The sequence below is a fragment of the Rosa chinensis genome, chromosome 5, assembly GCF_002994745.2.
Source record: "Rosa chinensis cultivar Old Blush chromosome 5, RchiOBHm-V2, whole genome shotgun sequence".
Lineage (NCBI taxonomy): Eukaryota > Viridiplantae > Streptophyta > Magnoliopsida > Rosales > Rosaceae > Rosa > Rosa chinensis.
This window is the reverse complement of record NC_037092.1, coordinates 2,310,580-2,330,434: the sequence shown is the minus strand read 5'-3', so window position 1 is coordinate 2,330,434 and position 19,855 is coordinate 2,310,580. Positions and strand designations below refer to the sequence as shown.

The 19,855-nt window shown below is 37.2% G+C and overlaps 2 protein-coding genes and 2 pseudogenes across 9 annotated transcripts; 3 read left to right on the top strand and 1 right to left on the bottom strand.

The window, feature by feature from the left end:
• Positions 1 to 1,992: 1,992 nt before the first annotated feature.
• Positions 1,993 to 5,945, top strand: LOC112165017 (beta-glucosidase 47). Of its 6 annotated transcripts, none has more exons than XM_040519585.1 (12): positions 1,993 to 2,219; positions 2,356 to 2,432; positions 2,515 to 2,581; positions 2,687 to 2,745; positions 3,591 to 3,666; positions 3,890 to 4,073; positions 4,176 to 4,428; positions 4,507 to 4,622; positions 4,715 to 4,970; positions 5,053 to 5,155; positions 5,249 to 5,357; positions 5,457 to 5,944. In XM_040519585.1, the coding sequence occupies exons 5-12, from the start codon at positions 3,606 to 3,608 to the stop codon at positions 5,653 to 5,655; spliced, it is 1,281 nt and encodes a 426-aa protein (XP_040375519.1). In that variant the 5' UTR covers positions 1,993 to 2,219; positions 2,356 to 2,432; positions 2,515 to 2,581; positions 2,687 to 2,745; positions 3,591 to 3,605; the 3' UTR covers positions 5,656 to 5,944. The 6 variants fall into 6 exon arrangements, 5 of the variants coding, with proteins under 5 accessions (XP_040375519.1, XP_040375520.1, XP_040375518.1 ...); XM_024301389.2 differs by lacking the exon at positions 1,993 to 2,219 and adding an exon at positions 3,763 to 3,837 and having other exon boundaries at positions 2,239 to 2,432; positions 3,986 to 4,073; positions 5,457 to 5,942; XR_005810826.1 differs by lacking the exon at positions 1,993 to 2,219 and having other exon boundaries at positions 2,235 to 2,432; positions 5,053 to 5,120; positions 5,457 to 5,596.
• A 1,702-nt stretch (positions 5,946 to 7,647) lies between these two features.
• LOC112165019 lies at positions 7,648 to 10,913 on the top strand (annotated as a pseudogene).
• LOC112165021 (RNA pseudouridine synthase 6, chloroplastic) lies at positions 10,741 to 12,335 on the bottom strand. 3 transcript variants are annotated; one of them, XR_005810827.1, is made up of 5 exons: positions 12,083 to 12,335; positions 11,523 to 11,639; positions 11,157 to 11,400; positions 10,998 to 11,079; positions 10,741 to 10,882 (listed from the first exon to the last, which is right to left on the bottom strand). XR_005810827.1 is itself a non-coding variant. In XM_040519588.1 (5 exons), exons 1-5 carry the CDS (start codon positions 12,316 to 12,318, stop codon positions 10,847 to 10,849), a joined length of 726 nt encoding a protein of 241 aa, XP_040375522.1. In that variant the 5' UTR covers positions 12,319 to 12,335; the 3' UTR covers positions 10,741 to 10,846. The 3 variants fall into 3 exon arrangements, 2 of the variants coding, with proteins under 2 accessions (XP_040375522.1, XP_040375521.1); XM_040519588.1 differs by having other exon boundaries at positions 11,157 to 11,411; XM_040519587.1 differs by lacking the exon at positions 10,741 to 10,882 and having other exon boundaries at positions 10,891 to 11,079; positions 11,157 to 11,411.
• A 188-nt stretch (positions 12,336 to 12,523) lies between these two features.
• Positions 12,524 to 19,801, top strand: LOC112201856 (annotated as a pseudogene).
• Positions 19,802 to 19,855: the final 54 nt, after the last annotated feature.

The window sequence follows — 19,855 nt, the reverse complement described above, 5'->3', positions numbered from 1 at the left end:
ATTGCACACAAGCCTATATTGCTTGGCAATCTTTAGCACTGAGACGGGGAAGTTGAGAGGATTTTCTCAATTAATTCATATTATGTGAACTCTACTCCACAGAATCTCATTAGTAGTGAGGTGATTCTTGACGTTATTCACCCATCGGTGATAACAAAAGTCATTTGAATCTGGTTTTGTGGAGTCGGGTTTTTGCATGTTTGCATTCGACATTCAAAGATGAAGGAGAATAGATTAGTTTCAGACTAAAAACTTCCACGACAACTAATATAAGGTTTCCGAGCCTTAATGCTACCAAGAAACCGATTTCCAAGAATATTTGGATTAGACCGAAACAATGATGTTGATATGGTCAAATTCTCATGCTCACGGACGCTCTTAGTCCGTAGCTTACGAACGCTCTTAGTCCGTAATATTTTTATGCTTACGAACGCTCTTAGTTCGTGGTTTATTATGAACACTCTTAGTTCATTGATTACGAACGCTCTTAGTTCGTTAAGCGTGAATCCCCACAATTCCGCTTATTAAATAATCGAACCATGTTCGTATTATACAAATCCTGCAGCAAAATAAAGGAATTTAAAAGACAAGAAAGCAGGAACTTTAATCCTAAAAACTTACTTGGTAATTTGAAGATTTGCTTCACGATTCTTTATACACGCGCGTGTTGATACAGGCGTGTAGCTAAATTAGGATTGCTGGAATCTGGTCGGAAATTGGCAGTTGGTGGGCTGCCCTTCTCCCTTCCTTTTTTTCTTTCTTTTTTTTTTCGCTACCCAGGCCTGCTTCCCTTTTTTTTTTTTTTTTTTTCTGCCTAGGCCTGCATTCCTTTTCTGGGCACGTGGGCATGAGCCTGTTTTTTTTTTCTTTTCTTTTCGCGTCTTCTTTCTTCCTTCTGGTTCTCTCTTCTCCTTCCTTCTGGATTGCAGATGGGTGTCTGCAACAAGGTTGGGTCGGGTCTGTGCGTCGAAGCCGGTTTGGCAGGCTGTGGGATTCGCACTGGAGGCAGTGAGCTGTGTCTGCGATGGCGCGCACTGGAGGCCGGTAGGGAGCAGCGCTGTTGCAGGCGGAGGGCGAGGGTGAGCACAGCAGTACATTGGGCTGGAGGCTGGCAGGGTCGTGTGGAGAGGTTGATTGGGTTCCGGCCTCAGGTCTGATGTAAAGTCGATCTGGAGACTGCAGATAATGTTTTTTTTTTTTTTGGGCTGCGCTCGGTGACGCAGGCGGTGGACGCTGGGTGGACTGCGCAGGCACGGTGTCGATCTGCAAGGGTTCTCCGGTGTCGATCTGCAAGGATCAGAGATCGTGGACTGAGGCCGGTGAGGTGAGGACGGGGAAGAAAGATTTTTTTTTTTTTTTTTTTTTTTGTTTAGGGCTGCAGAAAAGAAGAAAAAAAATTTTCTTCTAGAAAACTATGATTTTTTTCCTTGGCTAGGGTTAAAGCTCGTGCTGATAACGTGTTGTAGGAGAATTGGAATTGTGTTTATTATTGATAGTAGGAGCCTTTTATATAGGGAGTTACAAGGTATACAAAAGGTAATAGAATCCGAATACAATTGAATACCTAAAACACTTTCCTATTACAACTCTAAACCCTAGTTTGTAGAAACACACATTATGTCGACATCCTTCAACACCTTTAACATTTATTCTAAAACTGTCAAAATCGCTATGAATGGCTTGTTTGTATTCTTGGCTTTACGAAATGAAAATCACTTGGCTTACATGCTATCAGGCATCCGCTAAGCAACTATACTACTGCATAGCGCCAATGCTTAGTTGTTGACTAGTTGGTTATCTAAGTACACATCATCTACATTTCGTTACGTTCTATTTGAATGTGAGAGCTTGTAACATTTGAGCCATTTTTCTTTAAAAATGATAGGTGTCCTCATCTACTTTTTTGACAACTTGGGAATCTCGTATTCAAGCATAAGAATTGATACATAGATATTTAACAATTCTGGATCCTAATTGGTTTGGCTATCCATCAGAACTACATGGGAATCCTACTAGACGACCTGGTGCTACATCATGTGTAGGCCAGGACTCGGGAGCTTCTGCTATTAATTGGTTCGATTGCTCCCAAATTTCTCCAACCATGCAACTTTGGTCAAGCTAATTATGATTTCAGTTTTTCCGCACCGTTGATGTTACTCCTAACCATTTGGTTCACAATAATGTACGTAGGCCTCACTGCACAATAGTTGCATCAAAAGGTATTGTTGATTCACTATAAGAGAGGCCTCTTTCTGTTTGTGAATCTTGATTATTCTGCTCTCACTGTTATGGAGACTGTATCAGCATTTCATGCTTTCCTCATTATTGAAATCATGTGTTTTTCGATTCACATAGTGTCATGTAATCACATATCCTTGAAAGGAAACTCGCCGAGCAACTTTCTCTTTGGAACTGCATCCTCTTCTTATCAGGTATGTTGTCTTCTTGTCATCCATAAGCCCAGTTTGTTTGAGTTATAGATGTAATTTTCATTTTTGTTTTCATATTTTTCAGTTTGAAGGAGCTTTTCTGAATGATGGTAAAGGGCTCAACAACTGGGATGTCTTCACTCACAAGCCTGGTTAATTGGAGTGCTTGATCATGTTTTTTACTGTTTTTTACTCATTGCTTTGATGCATTTTCATCGCAAATTTGATCATAAAGAAGTTATGTTGGCTTGTCATAGGTACTATCCTGGATGGAACTAATGGAGACACTGCTGTTGATCAGTACCATCTTTATCAGGTCAGTATTCTTCGTATTCAGTCAAAATTTTGATCTGTTATCTCCGCAAATCCTCTCTTACATGTTAGCAGTAGTCATTCTTCCTTCTTTTGCCAACTTTATGTGTTCGTATTTCACTTTCCATCCAATTCCTATATGCAAACTATATTAGTTTAAAACAATTTAGCGGCTAGAATTGCTTCTGAAACCTTATATTTGTCTGTGTATTCTCGATAACTTGTGCCGCTGGATTTCTAAATGAATCAATTATGGTAGTGTTCAGGGGGGCTTCAGGCATAAGAGCAAAACCCTTGCATGAATGATCCATTTAGATGCTGAATCTATCACGTACAATTATTTGATGTCTCCCAAGCTCAAATCAGACTTGACCTGTAAAGTTCAGTGGGTTTACCATAGAGGTGTCCCCATAAGGAGATATGTAAATATGCTTGTAAGTGTAGGAATGAGAAAAGTGTTAGCTGCTGTTTAATTATATATAGATAGTTGATTTTGAGCCTGCCCTACCCCTGCAAATTTATAATGCAAGATAGATTGCATACCCTACTTGTCATCATCTTGTTGATGTTAATTGTATTCACAAAACCGTACAATATGGGAATCTCTGGTTGATAGCTTTGCCACTGATTTGAGGTAGTGAGGTCATTACTGTTTGTAGGGTTTGTCTCCCATGGTTATACCTTTGTAACTTAATTGCACTGATCTATAGTGGTAGAAAGGAAAGTGTTTACCTAGGGCTAACTGGAGTGCTAATAAAAAGAAAACATCAATAACGTCTTTGATTTTTATGACTACTCTGAATTAGAGTAATCGCTGATAATCGGTTTTGCATTTATATGAGAAAACAGGAAGACTTGGGTCTCATGAATAACATTGGAGTCAACAGCTACCGTCTTTCTATATCATGGGCAAGAATTTTACCCAGTAAGATATTTTTCATTTGATCAAGTTTCCAATATGATGAATGTATTATTCAGTCTTCACATCGCTAAGAAATCTCCACTATAACTATGAACCCAGAAGGAAGATTTGGAAAAGTGAACAGAGCTGGCATTGATCACTATAACAAGTTCATCGACGCTCTTCTGCTTAGAGGTCGTCTTTGTTAACATTGTTTATGTACTCATCCAATTTATTTAAGTTGCAGCATTACTTAAGGGTGGTCAGGAAACTTGTGGTTCAATGTTCATACACAAGTATGACATGTATTTCCTTCCTCAACATATTTCGTGTCCTGGTGTAGGAATCCAGCCCTTTGTGACATTGACCCACTACGACATACCTCAGGAACTTGAAGACAGATATGGAGCTTGGCTAAGTTCCCTACTGCAGTAAGCAGCATATGTTCCCTTACCTCCACTCTTGTCCAAGAACAGTTTTATATATGGATTGGAAGTCACTAATAATGAGACAATATTTTCACATTTCTGCAGGGAAGATTTTAGATATTATGCAAATATATGTTTCAAATTCTTTGGAGACAGAGTCAAGTACTGGTCCACTTTCAATGAGCCCAATGTTGTGGTCATTCGTGGATATAGGTCAGGGATTTACCCACCATCTCATTGCTCTCTCCCTTTCGGAAATTGTACTTCTGGAGATTCAGAAAGAGAGCCTTTCATTGCAGCTCATAACATCATTCTATCCCATGCAGCTGCTGTGAATATATACCGAACCAAATATCAGGTTTTTATTAAATGTCTCGTCTTAGATTCAATACTAACTCATAAGTTCAGTTGAATAATATGTCTGCACGTAACACAGAAAAAACAAGGAGGTAGCATTGGGATGGTGATGAATGCTGTATGGTATGAACCCATCAGCAACTCTTTAGAAGACAGATTAGCAGCTGAGAGGGCTCAGTCTTTCTATATCAACTGGTATGAACTTGCTCTTATACATATATATTCTTCTAGCTATGCATCCATACTAACGCGTGGTCTGACTAGTATGACTAAAATGTTCAATGCAGGTTCTTAGACCCAATTCTCCATGGAAGATACCCTGCAGAAATGCATGAGCTTCTAGGAGCTGATTTGCCTGTATTTTCCAAATTTGATCTGGAGATGCTGAAGAATGGATTAGACTTCATCGGTATCAATCACTACACCAGTTTTTACTCAAAAGACTGTATGTTTTCTCCATGTGAACCAGGACCAGGAGCTTCAAGGACAGAGGGTTATGCTTTGAGAACCGCACAAAAAGATGGAGTCTACATTGGAGAACCAGTATGTAATCTCATCTTGTCAATTATCGGAATCACCACAACACTAATCTTCTAAAATCTACCTGACCTTTTTATTGATTTAGACTTCAGTTGATTGGATATATGTGTATCCTCAAGGAATGGAGAAGATGGTAACATACATAAAAGAGAGGTACAATAATACACCAATGTTTATTACAGAAAATGGTAAGAAAAAAAACTATTGAATAAAAAGTGAACAAATTAACCCAATTATTATTATAAGAAAAGTTCTTGATCTGATTGAAGCGGGTATTTTAGGGTATGGTGTGGAGGAGAATCCAAATTCCACAAATGAAGAACTGTTCCATGATGTCAAGAGAGTGGAGTACTTGAGAAGTTACTTACAGGCACTAGCAGATACAATGAGGTATACTCACCTATGCACAACAAAGTCTTAACGTATTTGCTTATGCAGAAGTGGTTCAAATGTGGTAAAGGCTAACTGAATTTATGAAAATATGGTCAGAACTAAAGCAGCAGATGTAAGAGGGTACTTCGTGTGGTCATTGCTTGATGATTTCGAGTGGACAAGTGGATATACGGTCAAGTTTGGACTTCACCATGTTGATTATGGCACTCTCAAGAGAACTCCAAGACTCTCTGCATCTTGGTACAGACAATTTATTGCTAATAACACCCTGCAGATTTTAAGTGCCCAGGAATGATCCAAGAAGGCAAATGAACATGGCTCTGAAGCTAGATCAGTTATTTTATATCGTATTAAGAGGATCAATGCGATATTGCGATTACTAAAACATTGTATATATCAAGAAACAGAACATCAAAGAATGTGATTCCTACAGTAGGTGGTTTATCACTTTATCATAATGGAATTATTTAATGAACTAAAATAGGAGGATGTGGAACAATGCCATTTTGTATATAGTCCAATCACATGGTGTCTTCTTGTAATTCTAAGTCGTACAAATGATACAGATATGCACCCCTGGCTTTGCTATCATTGAAACAATATTTGCTAGTAAAATTTACGGGAGAAGATACTCTTCTAGTGTTTTTCAATGATTTACTTCTTCTCCATCTTGGAGGTTTTTATAGAACGAAGCCCTTAGGAAACCAAGCTATCCGTTACCTATTCCAAATGGGAATATTAAATCCTACTCAAGCATAACATAATATCGGCCAGGAATCGCTAATCCTTTCAATAAGACAGACTGTTCGTTAAGCCCGAAGTCATACTTAGTATGAACTGACAGTGACAATTAAGGCTGTCTAACAGACTACTAAGTCTTTCCAAATTTCGGAGTTGGATACATGTTGAAGGAAACAGTTGAGCTACTGCAATTTGCCTATTATAAACTTATGCAGATAATCCAGTTAAAACAAAATGTTAGACTTGTGTATTAGACTACAGCCAATCACGTGTTTCTGTTGTAATTATACAAAATGTCTTGCAGAATGTTTAAATGTCTTGCAGAATGTTTTTAGTATGGTGTTTAACAGAATCTCATGTGCAGATGACCCCAAGTTGAAGTGCATTAGCATCTAAATTTTGTATGATGTTTAATGTGCAATTAAAATCAACTAGTTAAGTTATCAACTTCCAAATCTTTACATCAAGTCTTGTCCACTCTTCTGAAAGTTAAGAATCTTCCATGTAGTTAGCAGGTTGGCTCAATTTGGCTGACAATTTTCCATTAACTTTTTGTGCAGGGCAAAAGGGCAGCAAGAAGTAAGGAATTTTAAAGATAATAAAGCTAGCATGTTACATAGATGACGACGAGCTAGACTTGTCTGCCTATATCAAGATCATAGTCTAAATGTTTTACAACGTTGAGGCGTATTCTGATATGTTTTTGGGAGAGCGTTGATAAGGCGTAAACCTTTCATGACATGAAAAATATACATATTAATTATAATTATAAAACATTAATTATATAAAAGAACAATAAAATTATTGTTCGACCTAATCTCTAACCCTTTAACTTTGGTAGACTTGGTCTTTAGCCTTATCTTTTATTTTTCTAGTTTAAAACGTATATTATTCCTTTATCCCAACTCGAAGAGCAGATTCTTAAACCCTATCCTCTTCTCTTTCTTTCTTTTTTCATTTTTTCTTGTTTCAAAAAGGGATAAAAGTAGTTTACCTTCCATTAGCTATCTATCATAACTTCCAGAAGCCATATTCATACGTATTTCAAACCCAGAAAAGAAGTAAGCAGAGGCGGTCTGTGTTCAAAGTAGCATGGCTGGGAAACCATGGATGTCACTATCGTATTGCAGCAGCATTGAGAGTAGTCATGGCTGGGAAACCATGGATTTCACTATTCGGATTGCAGCAGCATTCATTGGCGCGTACGCCTTCCACCACGTCTTTCACGTTTATTGCGCATTCCGCGCCTTAGAATTCGACCTTGTGCTCCATCATGTGTAGGACAGGACTCAGGAGATTCTGCTTAGAATTTGTTCGATTGCTTTCCAGTTTTGCCAATCATGCAGTTTTGTCAATGTAATTATGATTTCAGTTTTCCCTCACCAGTAATGTCACTCTTAATCATTTAGTTCACAGACATGTAGGCCTCACGTACTGCACAGTAGTTGCATATCAAGAGGTATTGTTGATTCACTATAAGAGAGGCCTCTTTCTGTTTGTGAATCTCATAACTGATTAGTGTCCTGGTTATTCTGCACTCACTAATATGGAGGTTTTATCAGTATTTCATGCTTTCCTTATTATTGAAATCATGTGTTTTTCGATTCTTGTAGTGTCATGTGATCACATATATATCCTTGAAAGGAAACTCGCCGAGCAACTTTCTCTTTGGAACTGCATCCTCTTCTTATCAGGTATGTTGTCTTCTTGTCATCCATAAACCCAGTTTGTTTGAGTCGTTATAGATGTAATGGTCATTTATTTTTCATATCTTTTCAGTTTGAAGGAGCTTTTCTGAACGATGGTAAAGGTCTCAACAACTGGGATGTCTTCACTCACAAGCCTGGTTAGGGTGCTTAATCATGTTTTATTGACTCATCACTTGGAAGCATTTTCATCCAAATTGGATGCTGAAGAAGTTATATCTTGGCTTGTCATCCTGGATGGAACTAATGGAGACATTGCTGTTGATCAGTACCATCTTTATCAGGTTAGTATTCTTAGAATTCAGTCAAAATTTTGATCTGTTATCTCCCGGAATCCTTTGTTACATGTTAGCAGTAGTCATTCTTCCTTCTTATTTGTTAACACAAGTCCCAACTGTTCATATTTCACTTTCCATCCAATTCCTATATGCAAACTATATTAGTTTAAAACAATTTAGCAGCTAGAATTGCTTCTGAAACCTTATATTTTTCTGTGTACTCTCGATAACTTGTGCAACTGGATTTCTAAGTGAAACAATTATGCAAGTGTTCAGGGGTCTTCAGGCATAAGAGAAAAACACTTGCATGAATGATACATTTAGATGCTGATCGAATCTATCACGTATAATTATTTAATTGTCATCCATATTATGTGCTAATAAAAAGAAAACATCAATAATGTCTTTGATTTGTATGACTACTCTGGATTAGAGTAATCACAGATAATCGGTTTTGCATTTATATGAGAAAACAGGAAGATTTGGATCTCATGAATATCATTGGAGTCAACAGCTACCGCTTTTCTATATCATGGGCAAGAATTTTACCCAGTAAGATTTTTTTCATTACTTGATCAAGTTTCCAATATGATGAATGTAGCATTCAGTCGTCACATCTCTAAGGAATCTCTACTATAACTATGAACCAGAAGGAAGATTTGGAAAAGTGAACAGAGCTGGCATTGATCACTATAACAAGTTCATCGATGCTCTTCAGGTCTTCTTTGTTACAATTGTTTATGTACTCGTCCAATTTATTTAAGTTGCTGAATTACTTTAGTGTAGTCAGGAAACTTGTGGTTCAATGTTTCATACACAAGTATGAGATGTATTTCCTTCCTCAACATATTTTGTGTCCTTGTGTAGGAATCCAGCCCTTTGTGACATTACGTCTCTACTACATACCTCAGGATCTTGAAGACAGATATGGATCTTGGCTAAGTCCGCTACTGCAGTAAGCAGCATATGTTCCGTTACCACCACTCTTGTCCAACAACAATTTCATATAGAAGTCACTAATAATGAGACAATATTCCACATTTTTGCAGGGAATCTTATGCAAGTATATGTTTCAAATTCTTTGGAGACTGAGTCAAGTACTGGTCCACTTTCAATGAGCCCAATGTTGTGGCCATTCGTGGATATATGTCAGGGATAGACCCACCATCTCATTGCTCTCTCCCTTTTAGAAATTGTACTGTTGGAGATTTAGAAAGAGAGCATTTTATTGCAGCTCATAACATCATTCTATCCCATGCAGCTGCTGTGATTACCGAACAAGATATCAGGTTTGTATTAAATGTCTCGTCTTAGATTCAATACCAGCTCATAAGTTCAGTCAAATAATATATATGCAACATTCAGAAAAAACAAGGAGGTAACATTGGAATAGTGATGAGTGCTGTATGGTATGAACCCATCAGCAACTCCTTAGAAGACAAATTAGCAGCTGAGAGAGCTCAGTCTTTCTTTATGAACTGGTAAGAGGTTGTGCTTATATATATTCTTCTGGGTACACATCCATACTAAAGCATGGTCTGATTAGTATGACTAAAATGGCCAATGCAGGTTCTTAGACCCAATTATCCATGGAAGATACCCTGCAGAAATGCATGAGCTTCTAGGAGCTGATTTGCCTGTGTTTTGATCTGGAGATGCTGAAGAATGGATTAGACTACATCGGTATCAATCACTATACCAGTTTTTACTCAAAAGACTGTGTTTTCTCCATGTGAACCAGGACCAGGAGCTGCAAGGATAGAGGGATATGCTTTGAGAACTGCACAACAAGATGGAGTCTACATTGGAGAACCAGTATGTAATCTCATCTTGTCAATTATCGGAATCATTAGAACACTTTTCTTCAAAAATTAGCTGAATTTTTGATTGATTTAGACTACAGTTGATTGGCTATATGTGTATCCTCAAGGAATGGAGAAGATGGTAACATACAAAAACGAGAGATACAATAATACACCAATGTTTATTACAGAAAATGGTAAGCTAAAAACTTCTGAATAAAAATGAACAAACCCCATTATTATTATTTAAAAAGTTCTTGATGTGATTGAAGTGGCTATTGTAGGGTATGGTGAGAATTCCACAAATGAAGAACTGTTCCATGATGTCAAGAGAGTGGAGTACATGAGAAGTTACTTACAGGCGCTAGCAGATGCAATGAGGTATACTCACCTATGCACAACAAAGTCTTAACATATTTGCTAATGCAGAAGTGGTTCACTTTGTGGTGAAGGCTAACTGAGTTTATGAAAATATGGACAGGACTAAAGGAGCAGATGTAAGAGGGTACTTCGTGTGGTCATTGCTCGACTATTTCGAGTGGACAAGTGGATATACGGTCGAGTTTGGACTTCATCATTCTTCTCAAGAGTACTCCAAGACTCTCTGCAACTTGGTACAGACAATTTATTGCTAATCACACCCTGCAGATTTTAGGCGCCCAGGAATATTGATCAAGAAAGCAAATGAACATGGCTTTGAAGCTAGACCGGTTATTAAGAGGATCAATGCGATATTGCTATTACTAAAACATAGTATATAGCAAGAAATTGAACATCAAAGAATGTGATTACTACAGTAGGTGGTTTATCACATTATCAAAATGGGAGTATTTAATGAACTAAAATAGGAGGATGTGGAACAATGCCAGTTCATATATAATCCAGTCACATAGTATCATCTTGTAATTCTAAGTCATACAAATCAAGAGTGTGTGTGATTAATAAAATAGAAGGGCTTATCAACTTTCTTCGATGTTGTCTGTGGTTCCTCCAACCTGACAAAATTTGTTACAGACATAGCTAACTCATACAAAAAAAAATTGACAATGCTAGACAAAAGTTATTGGATGAACAAAATACTAAAAAGAATGTTTGTATAATGATACATACTGTTGTACCAGCAGGTTTGTCCAACACCACAAAGTCTTCATTTACTGCTATAACTCTTGATTTCCAGTCAATCTCATAGCACCTGAACAAAATCATGATGTGAACAGAAATAACACCAGTAAACCTGATGATAAAGACCCACTAAATGTTTTGTTTTACCTAGGAAAACGCTTTGGGTGTACATGCACACGTAAGTACGTTCCATCTTCAACAAATTGGTCTACATGTGTGATCCTGAAAGTCTTCTGTGCTTCTCTTACAGTTTTTCCTTTTATAGAAGCTCTCTTTTTCAGTACTGATGGTGCTGTAGCTTCTTTATATACCCTCATTTCCTCGGGCATCGCGGTTGGAGGAGGCTTTGGACATACAAGGGCATAATACACAGCTCCAAAATGGATAAGATCTGCAACAAACCTTCAAGGAATGAATTTTTTTTTTTGTATATATTACTCCAACTTGACAACGACAGAAATGATAATCCATGTAGTAAAAAATAATAATGAGAACCAAAAAAACAGCACTCACTGAGCAGGAAGATCCAGATTTTTGCATATATATTCTAGAACAGGCCCTCCTTCTGAAACAACCAAGTGCTCAACTCTTGGCTGTCCATTCTGCGAGGGACATGGAAGCAGTGGGTAGCTGAAAGAAGTTAAAGTATCAGAGTCAGAAACACTAAGGATCAAGCACTGAAATGTTAGCATATACTATTAGTTTCACATTGATGAGAAGAATAGATAGAAACAACTGCTAAATGTACAATTGCAAACCATTTGTAAAAATAGCTATGTGACTAAAACTCAGCAGCTATATGTAACTGTTAATAAAAATTGCCTATGTGAATCTGAAACTGCATTAAAATAACTATCTTGCAGACAATGTACGATGACAATATCACACAGACACTAATAATAACTTGTGTCATTCCCATTAATAAAAACAAAAAAAATTATATTTCTGAAATGTCAAAGATTCAAACTTTCATTTTCATATTCTCCTGCTTCACTTACAACAACAAATTAAGCCAAAATCTCATATACCCAAAAACACAAACAACCTTTAAACATTGGAAACTTCTACCTTACCCATAAACAGAAGAAGTAGCAGTTGGGTAAGTCACCTCTTCTTTCAAGGACTCACAAGCAACCCTTGTCTTCTTCTTGGACCTCTTAGAAAACCAAGCCAACTTCACATGCTGGTAGCTCTTCGAATGTTCACTCAGAGCAACATGGGTCAGTGCTAACGTGCAAACAAGGGCCACCGGCGCAATGAAACTCCGGCAACCATGACCCAGAAGTGAAGTCAGACTTATTGAGCCCATCTGAAACAAAAAACAGAACACTGCTTGGTTTTGGAGGTGGGGTGGTCACAAAAAATCGGGTTGGGTCGGGTCACATGATGGGCCCTGGGCTGAGCCCAAAATCCAAAATTGTCTTATTATAATTTGTGTGTCTCAATCATTGACTCATTGGTTATAAGTGACAAGAAAAGATAAGGACAGAAATGAGATTTGAGATTAACTATGGAGAAATGGGTGTCAATGCCAAAGGTGGAGCTTCATGCTCATCTCAATGGATCTATCAGAGACTCTACTTTGCTGTAAAGCACCATTTCTGTTTAACTTTGTAGTGGGTTTATCTTCTGCTTTAAGCTTTGCTTTGTTTTGAGAAAGTTCAGTTTTGTTTTTGGTGCAGAGAACTTGCAAGAGGTTTGGGTGAGAAGGGTGTCATAGTTTTCTCTGATTTTGAGCATGTTATACAGAAAGGTATCATCTTTTGTTTAAGTATCTTGCTTATTCTTCTATTTTCGGTTGCTTGGGATGTGTTAAAGGGTTAGAAAATAGCATGTCAATTGAATATTAGAAATGATAAGCTAATAGGGATGTGAAATATGGTTGTTGATAATGTATGCCCCATAAGTGGTACTATGACACCAATTAGCTAATGAAAAAACTTTCAAACTAGCTAGAGACTAAGAGAAAACGAATAATACAAAATAAACCATAATGGGAAAAAGATAATGCCTAAATATAGGCTGACAACTAGTTGTCGTCAAGGAATCCACCACTGACCATGTCATCAACATGGCTTCCATTGTTCAAAAAAAAAAAATCTGAGACATCAAAGTGGAGTAATGTCTAAATGCTTAGATGAATCCCAAGGATCAGAATGATCAATGTATAGTTTGTCTCCGCATTTTTCTTTTTTAGGGAAGCTTTGTAGAGTTCCACCAAATATTAGTTTTCTGTACGACAGGTATGAGCCCAATGGTCTTTACCACCACATCTAAGACAAACATTATCATGATTTTTATGAACTTTGATCATCTGACCATTTCCTTTAGTAATCTTGACATTGTTCCTTGGGCCCAACTGCTTGTTGTAACCCCCACGACCTTGACCATTTTGTCGACCCTGACCACATCTATGACCATGGTTACGAGCTTTACCATGCCTTCCACCACGTCCATTGTCATGACCATTAGTAAAAATAGCATTCGCTTCAGGGAATGGTTGTGATCCTATAGGGCGAGACTGATGGTTCTTCATCAGGAGCTCATTGTTTTGCTCAGCCACCAAGAGACAAGAGATGAGATCAGAGTACTTGCTGAATCCTCTTGCTTGATATTGTTGCTGTAAGACCATATTTGAGGCATGAAAAGTGGAGAACGTCTTTTCAAGCATCATATCCTGAGTGACAATTTCTGCACAAAGGTTCATTTGGGAGGTGATCCTGAACATGGCGAAATTGTAATCTATCACATAACTGTAATCTTGAAGGCGCATATGCATCCATTCATAACGTGCCTTGGGGAGCACAACAGTCTTTTGTTGAGCGAACCTATCTGCCAAGCCTGTCCATATCTCAAGTGGGTCTTTGATAGTTAAGTACTCGTTCTTCAATCCCTGATGGAGATGGTGATGCAGAAAAATCATGGATTTAGCTTTGTTCTGCAGGGTCGCCAAGTTTCCTTCCTTGATCGTAGGCCCAAGGTTTTGGGCTTCGAGATGGATCTCAGCATCAAGGGCCCAAGATGGGTAGTTCTTGCCAGAGATGTCAAGGGCGACAAAGTCCGATTTTGCCAAATTGGTCATCTTCCTACACACAATGAGGATGAGATATATTCTTAACAAATAAATAACATTGAAACTTTGGGTTCAAAAAAGATATTGTGAACATTGGATTGCTTATATATGCACGAAGCTTCAGGTTCGTGTTCTTATGATTAGAACTTCAGGTTCTAAAATTCTGTATTTTTGAACTTCTGGTTCAAAAAGATATGTACTCGAAACTTCTGGCTCGAGTAACAGTAGTGAAACTTTAGGTTCACTTATATTATGAATATTAAATATGTTTGATAAAACATATATATAAGATATATTTAATTAAAAATTATTAAATATGAGATAAACGATGAAACAGAGATTATATTCATTACGTTCACAAAATATATCTTATATATATATATATATATATATATATATATATAGGGCTTCTCAGGTGTGGATATCCGCACTTTTTGCTTAGGTGCGGATTTCCGGTTTTTCCCCACTTTCCGATTACATATTCACATCTTAACCGTTCAGTTTTTAGGTCATAATGTATAGATCATCTCTGCAAATTTTCAGCTAATTTGATGATCGTTTAGGTATCTAAAACTGTAATTTACCATTATAAACAGGAACAGTTCCGGTTCGACAAATTCGGTTCATTCGTGTAAATTGCAGTTTTTTCTTGAAGTGAAACGTCAACCCTTTTTTACAGTTATTTTGGTAGACTTGGTGTTTAGCCTTATCTTTTTATTTTTCTAGTTTAAAACGTATCTTCCTTTAATCCCTATCCCAACTCCAAGAGCAGATTCTTAAATCCTCTTCTCCTTCTTTCTTTTTTTCATTTTTTTCTTTTTCAAAAAGGGATAAAAAAGAGTTTATCTTCCATTAGCTAGTATCTATAATAACTTCCAGAAAAGAAGTAAGCAGAGGCGGGTCTGTGTTCAAAGTAGCATGGCTGGGAAACCATGGATTATTTCACTATTCGGATTGCAGCAGCATTCATTGGCACGTACGCTTTCCGCCAAGTCTTCCACGTCTTTTTGCGCATTCCGCGCCTTAAGCGCTTTATAGTTTATAAGCCTTTGCGCCTAGCTACCAAGACACTGGCGTTTTGAAGTCAAAATCACGCCTTTCACGCTTTTGTCAAGAACAAGCCTGGGATGGTACTTCATATATAATTCCCAAAACGCACATGACACAAACAAGGACATGTTGCATGATACGACCCGAGGCACAAACACTATCGAGTAGCGGTCGTTTAACATTGCTTCTAGAACTGTCGAAATCGCTTGAAGGGTTTGTTTGTATTTGCTTGTTTACTAGTATATATATTGCTTTACGAAATGAAAGTCACTTGGTTTACATGCTATATATCAGATTATCAGCTATATATACCAACTATTCTACTGCATAGAATTTCAGGGCCAATGCTTAGTTGTTGACTTGTTGGTTATGCAAGTATACATCAATACATCATGTACGTACTTCTTTGTGTGTGGGGTAATTGTGTAACAATGATAGGTGCCCTTGCCTACTTAATTGTTTGACAAATTGGCAATCTCATTTTCATGCAAAAGAACTGATACGTAGATATATATATTAACACTTCTGGCTGGATCCTGATTGGTTTGGCTATCCATCAGAATTATATGGGAAGCCTTATTAATTATTCGACCTTGTGCTACATCATGTGTAGGACAGAGCAGGAGATTTTGCTAATAATTAATTGGTTGATTGCTTCCCAGTTTTGCCAATCTTGCAACTTTTGTCAATATAATTATGATTTCAGTTTTTCCTCACCCGTAATGTCACTCCTAACCATTTGGTTCACAGTCATGTAGGCCTCACGTACTGCACAATAGTTGCATCAAAAGGTATTGTTGATTCACTATAAGAGAGGCCTCTTTCTATGTGTCAATCTCATAACTAATAAGTGTCTTGATTATTCTGCATCCAGTAATATGGAGGTTTTATCAGTAATTCATGGTTTCCTTGTTATTGTAATCATGTGTTTTTCGATTCTCGTAGTGCCATGTGATCACATATCCTTGAAAGGAAACTCGCCGAGTAACTTTCTCTTTGGAACTGCATCCTCTTCTTGTCAGGTATGTTGTCTTCTTATCATCCACAAACACAGTTTGTGAGTTTTAAATGTAATATTGTCATTTTTGTTTTCATATTTTTCAGTTTGAAGGAGCTTTTCTGAATGATGGTAAAGGTCTCAACAACTGGGATATCTTCACTCACAAGCCTGGTTAGAGTTAGACCTGTAAATGAACCGGATTTGGATCTGATCGACCTAAATTCAAACCCGTTTACTTAAAAAAAATTCGATCCAAACCCGCTCCGTTAACCCAGCGGATCATTGATAGCTTGATCCAAATCCGTATCCTCCAGATTAACGGATACCCGATCCGCTAATCCGACCCGTTTATAATTTCAAATATTTTAAAATTTTAAAAAGTAATATTAAATTTATATCATGATACCTCATAAGATATTAATAAAATATCAAAACAACATGAAAAGTATCATCAAAAGTAGAATTACATTATCAAAAATTTTAATGCTTCTTGGAATCTTGGGTGATGGACCTTTCCTTAGATTTATGCAAAAAAATTGTATTAGAAATCCTTCATATTTTATATTTTTTTTAAATAATAATATATTAATAAAAAATAATATTTTATTATTACGAAAACGGGCCGGATCATTAATGGATCGGATCGACTTAAATCTGTATTTGATCGGTTAAATAAACGGGTTAACGGATTTAGATCATTAACGGATCAACAGATCAAAATTTTCGATCCAAACCCGTCCAATAGCCACGGATTTGGAGCGGGTCCGGATCAAAATCCGGTCAATTTACAAGTCTAGTTAGAGTGCTTGATCATGTTTTATTGACTCATCACTTGGATGCATTTTCATCCAAATTGGATGCTAAAGAAGTTATATCTTGGATTGTCATAGGTACTATCCTAGATGGAACTAATGGAGACATTGCTGTTGATCGGTACCATCTCTAGCTATCAGGTTAGTATTCTTAGTATTCAGGCAAAATTCTGATCTGTTATCTCCGCGAAACCTTTGTTACGACTTGCGTGTTAGCAGTAGTCATTCTTTATTCTTATTTGTTAGCACAAGTGCCAACGTTTATGTGTTAATATTTCACTCTCCATCCAATTCCTATATGCAAACTATATGAAGTTTAAAACAATTTAGCAGCTAGAATTGCTTCTGAAACCATATATTTTTCTGTGTATTCTCGATAACTTGTGTAACTGGATTTCTAAGTGAATCAATTATGCAAGTGTTCAGGGTGGCTTCAGGCATAAGAGCAAAACACTTGCATCAATTATACATTTAGATGCTGAATCTATCACGTACAATTATTTAATTGCCATCCATATTATGTGCTAATAAAAGAAAACATCAATAATGTCCTTGATTTAATTGTATGACTAAGTACTCTGTATTAGAGTAATCGCTGATAATCGGTTTTGCAATTATATGAGAAAACAGGAAGACTTATGGATCTCATGAATTACATTGGAGTTAACAGCTGCCGTTTTTCTATATCATGGGCAAGAATTTTACCCAGTAAGATTTTTTCATTGCTTGATCAAGTTTCCAATATGATGAATGTAGCACTCGGTCTTCACATCTCTAAGAAATCTCTACTATAACTATGAACCAGAAGGAAGATTTGGAAAAGTGAACAAAGCTGGCAATGATCAATATAACAAGTTCATCGACGCTCTTCTACTTAGAGGTCTTCTTTGTTACAATTGTTTATGTACTCATCCAATTTATTCAAGTTTCTGCATTACTTAAGTGTGGTCAGAAAACTTGTGGTTCAATGTTCACACACAAGTATGACATGTATTTCCTTCCTCGATATATTTTTTGTCCTGGTGTAGGAATCCAGCCCTTTGTGACATTGAGTCACTACGACGTACCTCAGGAACTTGAAGACATATGGATCTTGGCCAAGTTCCCTACCGCAGTAAGCAGCATATGTTCCCTTGCCTCCACTCTTGTCCAAGACCAGTTTCATATAGGGATTGGAAGTCGCTAATAATTAGACAATATTTCACATTTTTGCAGGGAAGATTTTAGATATTATGCAAATATATGTTTCAAATTCTTTGGAGACAGAGTCAAGTATTGGTCCACTTTCAATGAGCCCAATGTTGTGGCCATTCGTGGATATATGTCAGGGATACACTCACCATCTCATTGCTCTCTCCCTTTTGGAAATTGTACTGTTGGAGATTCAGAAAGAGAGCCTTTCATTGCAGCTCATAACATCATTCTATCCCATCCAGCTGCTGCGAATATATACCGAACAAAATATCAGGTTTTTATTGAATGTCTCGTCTTAGATTCAATACCAACTCATAAGTTCAGTCGAATAATATATCTGTAACTTTCAGAAAAAACAAGGAGGTAGCATAGGAATAGTGATGAGTGCTTTATCATATGAACCCATCAGCAACTCCTTAGAAGACAAATTAGCAGCTGAGAGAGCAGAGTCTTTCTTTATGAACTGGTAAGAGGTTGTGCTTATATATACTCTTCTGGCTATGCATCCATACTAACGCACGGTCTGATTAGTATGACTAAAATGTCCAATGCAGGTTCTTTCACCCAATTATCCATGGAAGATGAAGATACCCTGCAGAAATGCATGAGCTTCTAGGAGCTGATTTGCCTGTGTCTTCCAAGTTTGATCTGGAGATGCTTAAGAATGGATTAGACTTCATCGGTATCAATCACTATACCAGTTTTTATGCAAAAGACTGTATGTTTTCTCCATGTGAACCAGGACCAGGAGCTGCAAGGATAGAGGGGTATACTTTGAGAACTGCCCAAAAAGATGGAGTCTACATTGGAGAACCAGTATATAATCTCATCTTGTCAATAGATCACCACGACACTTTTCTTCAATAATTAGCTGAACTTTTGATTGATTTAGACTACAATTGATTGGCTATATGTGTATCCTCAAGGAATGGAGAAGATGGTAACATACATAAAAGAGAGATACAACACACCAATGTTTATTACAGAAAATGGTAAGCTAACAATTCTTTGAACTATAAGTGAACAAAACCCATTATTATGATTAGAAAATTCTTGATGGGATTGAAGTGGGTATTGTAGGGTATGGTGAGAATTCCACAAATGAAGAACTGTTCCATGATGTCAAGAGAGTGGAGTACCTGAGTAGTAACTTACAGGCACTAGCAGATGCAATGCGGTATACTCACCTATGCACAACAAAGTCTTAACATATTTGCTAATGCAGAAGTGGTTCACTTTGTGGTGAAGGCTAACTGAGTTTATGAAAATATGGACAGAACTAAAGGAGCAGATGTAAGAGGGTACTTCGTGTGGTCATTGCTTGATGATTTCGAGTGGACAAGTGGATTTATGGTCAAGTTTGGACTTCACCGTGTTGATTATGGCACTCTCAAGAGAACTCCAAGACTCTCTGCAGCTTGGTACAGACAATTTATCACTAATCACACCCTTCAGATTTTAAGCGCCCAGGAATATTGATCAAGAAAGCAAATGAACATGGCTCTGAAGCTGGGTTATTAAGAGGATCAATGTGATATTGTGAATACTAAAACGTAGTATATAGCAAGAAACTGAACATCAAAGAATGTGATTCCCACAGCAGGTGGTTTATCACATTATCATAATGGGAGTATTTAATGAACTACAATAGGAGGATGTAGAACATTGCCAGTTAATATATAGTCCAATCACATAGTATCTTCTTGTAATTCAAAGT